The sequence below is a fragment of the Raphanus sativus genome, unplaced genomic scaffold (assembly GCF_000801105.2).
Source record: "Raphanus sativus cultivar WK10039 unplaced genomic scaffold, ASM80110v3 Scaffold2513, whole genome shotgun sequence".
In the NCBI taxonomy this organism is placed as follows: domain Eukaryota; kingdom Viridiplantae; phylum Streptophyta; class Magnoliopsida; order Brassicales; family Brassicaceae; genus Raphanus; species Raphanus sativus.
The window spans coordinates 1-6,908 of NW_026617821.1; the positions used below are offsets into that span (position 1 = coordinate 1).

Below are 6,908 nucleotides of genomic sequence, written 5' to 3' on the forward strand. Positions count from 1 at the left end.
TTAATTTACCGTTGTAAAAGTCGTAGTAACTCACGAAGTCCATCTGCATCACAGAATAGATATAGTCAGACTGAGTGTGTGAGAACTAAAACAATTATTTGTTATGTATATGAATATGAAAAGTCACAAAATCAATATTTCTACTACTTATCCTTTTTTTAAAAAAATAGTATTACTTATAGAGATGTAGTCAGCTAATATATTATTTGCTATAGTTATAATTATTATTGGCAGTTTGGAACGCGCCAAAGATATACACGACAAAAAGTTATCATTTAAAGGGTTAATTATATCATTTAACTTTTTTTATTTTTACCATCAATAAAGAGAATTATTTGTATCATTAGACTCATACGATCTAATTAATCGAGAAAGGAAACGATCAAAAGAAGAAAGAAGAAAGAAGAAAGAAGAAGATTAAGTTGGTGGATGAAGAACAGTGAGGCGTGTATTTGCCAAAAAGAAAAAAGAGAAGAAGATGAATTTGACCTTCCAAGTGTTCTTTACTACGGAAGTGATGAAAGATTTGTTCTCATAAGAGACCTTAGAAGCCATTATTGACAACATCGACTTGTACTCGATGGTACCAACACTTATCTTCTTGTCAAGCTCTACTCTTCGATCTGTGCATCCTACAAATGACACATATGTCGCCGACGATTCCTCAGGCTGTACCAACTTTCCTGTAACAAAAGTTTTTGGTTATTCCTGTAAAAGTACGTACTCAACATCATCCAACAAGAATTAAAATAGGTGAACAATTTGTCCTAAAAATTCTATAATGTTACTTCAAAAATTACACGTTGAATTCATTTTATGGTATTAAATAATACAAAACTCTTGATGCAGTATCATTTATTACTTTATTTTAATATGTGCGTCTTCTGTTTTACAAAAAATATATATATATATATATATATGTGCGTCTTGCATGTTCAGTACTGCTCGTTCTGTTACAAGTCTGTTTAAGCTATGATAAGTGTCGTTGGTCTAAGTCCAAAGGTCCAAAAGTCCGAGGGGAGTGTTAAAATAGAGGACTACATGATATATACTCCTTGAGATGTTAAAATTTTCGGGATGCTTATGTCACATAATGAAAGAAACAACTAAAACCTTCTCCAAGTTCAAGAATTTGTTTGTAGGGACAAGAGGAGATAGTGAATGGAAGTATGTTATAGTTAAATTTATTACCTGTCAAAATATGAAGTATCAACTTGAAGAAGCCTCCATTTGCCGTAAGAAGATTAGGCCAATAGGTGAGGAAACGACCTACGGATGCAAAGGGTTCTCTTAAGAGCATTAATATCTTTTGAACCAAAACGGCTAACACAATGATCCATCGACTTGCGAAAGTTCTCCGGACGCTTTTGAGCGTGTCCGGGGGAGAATCTATGAATCCTGTGTTGGTCAGGTTGGGGAAAAATAAAAGGAGAAGGAGATCAAGAACACTCGCTTTGGTCGGATCGACCAGAAAATAGCTACTACAGAATTTCATATCGGTTTGGTACATTATCACTATATGAAAAGAACAGACTTCGCTGAAAAAGAAGAAGAAAGAAGTGATGTTGGCTGATTTGTGAGTCATGCAAGCTAGAGCAGGGCTACGTATTTATAGTGCTTGTAATAATTGGTATCATGATTTTTAGTTATTTATTGTAAATTTATAGTTGAGAATAACATATAAGTCCTTGTGGTTACTAATTAAAATCCCTCATTGCCTTTCACGTGCTAAAAATATATCAAATGGAATCCATTTACAGTGTAAGTGTGTAACCTAAACGAGCGTACCTACCTCTAGTTCTATGTGTTTGCCCGATTAACATGAAAAAGAAAACAGGCTGATCAAATTATATTTGTATATTTTCTAATAGTCCAGCGACTTAGAATATAACATTTAGACTTTTTTTTTTTGCTAAATAACATTTAGACTTATTCATTTCGTGGAGATTTAATCAGTTGAGTTGAAAATTTCGGAGTTTTTTTTTTTTGAAAATTTCAGAGTTTTGTGTGTGTTTTATTTCGGTACGTACATGCACTTCTCTCAAAATTTTGTTTTTGTTTTTGTTTTTCACAGTCAACTTTCTCCAAAGTTTGTGCATTCCATCCTGCAGTATGTTTATGATGACATACACTATGGTATTTGGTTTTACTTCATGAATGTAGATTTTGTGGTTGTATACATCAATTGGATTATTCAATTTGGATTTCATTATTTTGAATGTCTACTTAATTTGGTTGATAATATTTTGATCACCAAAGTTTCTTTTATGGAATTTTTTGAACAAAAAAAATCCATAAAAGAAACTTTGGTTCAAAGTTTATTTTATGGAATATGAGGTGTTTTTTTCTTCTTTCAATATATTGCTAATACTTTTTTATTGTTTGGAAGATACTTTTTTTTTATGGATATTCGTGCTTAGCAGGAAATAATTATCGTAGTTAGGGTAGCCGTTGTTGAAATGTCTTTATAAAATTTAACATTTCAACTAAAAAAAAGTCTTTATAATGGTCGAGAGACGTGCGGAGATAAAACACAAATAAATAAGGTTGGAACAGAGAGTTCAAGTTAGAAATCGTTTGCGTGGCTGCTAAAAATAAGAGAGAGGCTGTGCTGGGACTGAAATAGATCAATTCGCCTTGAGGCATGATTGCATGGATTTACCAAAGATGAAACATGATTGAATGGATTTACCAAACATGATTGAAACAAGATCAGTATCGAATAAAGTCAAAGTAGTTGCAAACTTAAGCAGTGCACAAAAAAAAGTTGCAAACTTAAGCATAATACACTATCACCCTCGTTCACTTTGAGGATGGAACGGTTAAATTGTACCAAAATTCGATGAACAGAAGTTGGCAATCCTTGATAAAGACATTTGTGAACTGAAGGGAAGAGTGAACATGAAGAACCTTAACCTGGCCCAGTTTAACCTTTTATCTGACAAAGTGAACGTTCATTTCAGTGTGTTTGGTTCTTTGATGCTTCATTGGATTACTAGAGAGATACAACACTGATGTTTTCACAATGAACCACAACGCTTTGGTTAAGGGACAAGCTAGCTCAAAAAGAAGATTATGCATTCAACAAGTTTCTGCTAGCGTATTTTCAACGCTTTTGTGCTACGCTTCAACACTTGAGCGAGACACCGTTGGCTGTGGTTTCGAGTACAAAGGGCCAAAATTAACATCAAGATAGACACGATAACTAGAAGTCAAGCAACGTGTATCTGGATAACAAGCCAAATCGGCATCACTATACGCAATCAATTTATTTATACTTCCCTGTTCGACAGAAAACTGATAAAAAACTTAAGTTACAAAAGAAAGCTGATATAATTTCAAGTTTTTAAGTTTTAAAACTGAACAGAAACCGAAATAGATTTTCAGACTAAGCAAAATAAAGAAAGTGGGAAGCAATAGCATAGGTTTGATTAATAAGAAAAATCGAATCTTTCTTGTGATGATTTATAAGCTCATACTTGTGATGTCCAGCTTGCAAAGCTTAAATTCTGATCCACACTTAAAAGCGTGGAAATAGTTTTAACAAAATTTTGTGAAGGAAATAAAAATGTTTTCAAATTTTTATTGTAGTATATTTAAATATATATACATATACATATAATTATATTATTTTGTATATACATTAATAGAAACTTATATAAAATTATACTTAATTTAATTTTCAATCATTTTAATATTTTTATTTATGAATTTTAATTAAATCATTGTGATTTACTTGATTAATTCTGTAATTTATACTTTTAATCAATTATTAATTACAAAATTTATTTGATGTCAATTTATTGACACTAAGATTCTATTTATATATAAATATTAATATTTAATTTAATATGAAATCTTAATTAAGTTTAAATGAATATAATTTTCTATTAATGAAAGTACCATAAAATCAAATAATTTAACTAATTCCATACTAAATGAAGTTATTTGTAGTAACTAAACCCGAAAATAGTTATACTAATTTTTGATTTTTTATAAATGATTTAAGTTTTTAGTCAATTATTTAATTTTATAAATTTTTATAAAAATATTAAAATAAAGTTACTAAAAGATGAGACTTACTCTTTTATAGTGCTTGGACACAAGATCAATTATTTTATTATTTGGAAATAAATATATTAGTATAATGTTGTTTTCATAATTATCTTAATGTAGATATAATGTTTTCATTAATCATTAATAATATCTTATGTAATATTATACATGATTAAAGGTTACGTCCAACATAATGTTCCAGGTTTTAACAAGATAGATGAGTCTTCCTCTATTTTAAAAAAGTAACCAAAATTCGAACAGAAAACAATTAAATCATGTTTAAGATGATTATTTCTAGACTTAATCAAGTATTCATAAATCACACAATAACTAAAATCCTACTTGAGATAAACCTCCATGTTGTCGAGCTTGGTAAATCTACATGTTTGCTCGGCTAGATTTAACTAAGCTTTTATAATTAGTATACTTTTGAATTTATATAAGTATCAATTAAAATCAAATAACAACTATTAATATAATTAGTACACTCGATATAACTATGATCTTATGAAGATTACATAAGCACTACCTTAAATATAATTTTAATATTACATCTATACTTTTAAAATGAAGTATCTTTGTAGTAAAAGAAACTGAAGTATCTTTTAAAAATAACATTGTTTCATCTTAATAGTTACAACTTGTGCCATTGAATTAATAACTATTAATTAATTAACCATAAATAATCTATTTTGTTAGATATTTTTTTCTATTCAAACTTAACAAAATACATGAACTGATGCAGATCTATTATGTATCTAAATTACATGTATTGATTTTACAGGTGCATGAATTTTAGACTCGAACAAACCTCGATCCAAAAAAAAACCGACTTGAACCAAAAAAAATTAAATAGTCAGTTGGATCCAAATGTCTAAGATCTAAAGAAACCAGCTCGAAAGAAACTGATTCATACTCGACCCGAAGACCTGGATGTCCAAGCTTACTCTCTCTCATTATATTTTATATGTATTTTATAAGAATTACATTTGTTGAGTTGGTGAGACTTATGACTTACTTGAAAGATTTCTGGTTATTAAATAATTTAATAGTATAAATTTGTAGAGTTTTTACTTTTTGTTGAAAAATAACCAAAAAAAAAAAAGATTTGTAAGGTTTGTAATAGTTGTTAAACTTATCTTCTTCTTTTTTTAAAATGCTTTTTTCTTAAACTTACCTTAAATAACAATTGTTATTGTACATAATTTTATAAAAATTAATTAACCTAATATAAAAAAAATTGTTTCAACTGATGGTTTAGTAAATTGTTTGTGAAATTATATTTTTAAATATTCGGAATGATACAATGTAAGATGACATATAAATGTTGTATGATATATGCTAATTCATTTTTAATTAAATGTCTAAATATTGTAGGTCAATATTGAGCATAGTATATGGTGCATAACATTATTGCATAACAACCATAATCAGGGGCAGACGAAGGCTAACGGTATGGGGTCACGTGACCCCGACTGATTTTTATTTTTCTTGTAGGAATACGTACAAAATCTAAGAAATGTCTATGTTTAAAAAATTATACATATTGTAAGAAAGTTGTGTGCCCCCATCTAAATGTCGTCCTGCATCCGCCACTGACCATAATGTTAAGTGAAAAAACTATTTTAGAGAAGAACTGCATCATATGACATAAGGAGTAATAATATGATTCATTTAATTTTTTTTTGCTTAGAGTAAGTGGTCGGATAAAAAATAACAAATAGTCATATATGGTCCAACAATTTTTTTTAGTAGATTGTTAGGATGATTTTTCGTAACATAGATAAATGATTAGTATCAGATTTTAGCAATCAGACATAAAATTACAGCATACATTTCTTTTCTTTTTTGGTATGTGGCTTATGTGGTTCGAATAACCTTTACCTAAAAGGTCAAATGCATATGCCTTACTTTGCGTTTAAATTGGAATAACCTTTAGCGAAAAAAAGAGGGAATATTTTTAGATTTTTCTTTACTTTTTCTATATGAAAATTAATTAAATCCATTAATTTATCCAATAATTCTTATAAACAGACAAACGAAACAACTAAACTGAGAGTAACAACTGAAGAGCTTTTCTTCTCTTATTAAGAAAGTATAAAAAATCTCAACTATTTGAATTTTTTTTTTATGTTTCTCACTTACATACGCTTTTATAAAAATAAATTTTATAGGTACAGTTAAAGAATTAACATTAGTATGACAAAATTTATTATTAGTAATTTTATTTTTATTTTTATTTATTTTTTTGCAGTTACTTACATTTATATTTATGTTTTGTGAATAACAAAGTATCATAAATCTCTATAATAATTTTGAGAAATGTATTTTTGATGTATCATGCTCAAGTTGCTTTTCAAAAGCCTAATTATGTAAGTATATTAAATAAATTATTATATAAATTTATATATATATATCGGGATACCCTCGAAAGAGAACCGACTAACGTCTAATGAACGTTCACCGGAGTTTAGCCGGGGAGTCCGCCAAAGGCATTCATGAGGACTGGTGATCACCCCATGTATATGTATGACTTCTTTGTAAAAATATTATTAATTTTATTTTAAGCAATGATATTTTTTCAAAATGTAATTTTAGTTAAGTATCATTAATTTTTTTTGTTATAAATAATTCTCACTTTTGTTCTAAACGTAACTAATTTCTAATCCTTGTATTCTTAAACATGTTGTTCACGCACTCTTCAATGTGGCTTGTGTTGATGTTGGAAACCAACACCTCTCCCACTTTTCTTTCTCAGAACTTTCCTCCAGATACTTGGCAGCAGATGGATATCGAGTCTTGAGACCAGAATAAGCAACCTCGAATTCAGGCACTGTGTAAATCCGAATAAT

The 6,908-nt window shown here is 28.9% G+C and overlaps 1 protein-coding gene across 1 annotated transcript; it reads right to left on the bottom strand.

The window, feature by feature from the left end:
• Positions 1-9: 9 nt before the first annotated feature.
• On the bottom strand, positions 10-1,510 carry LOC130505696 (triacylglycerol lipase OBL1-like; the record flags this gene model as incomplete). Its single annotated transcript, XM_057000297.1, has 3 exons — positions 1,192-1,510; positions 544-683; positions 10-43 (listed from the first exon to the last, which is right to left on the bottom strand). Coding segments are annotated over exons 1-3 (493 nt in total), but the record flags the coding sequence as incomplete, so codon positions are not given.
• Positions 1,511-6,908: the final 5,398 nt, after the last annotated feature.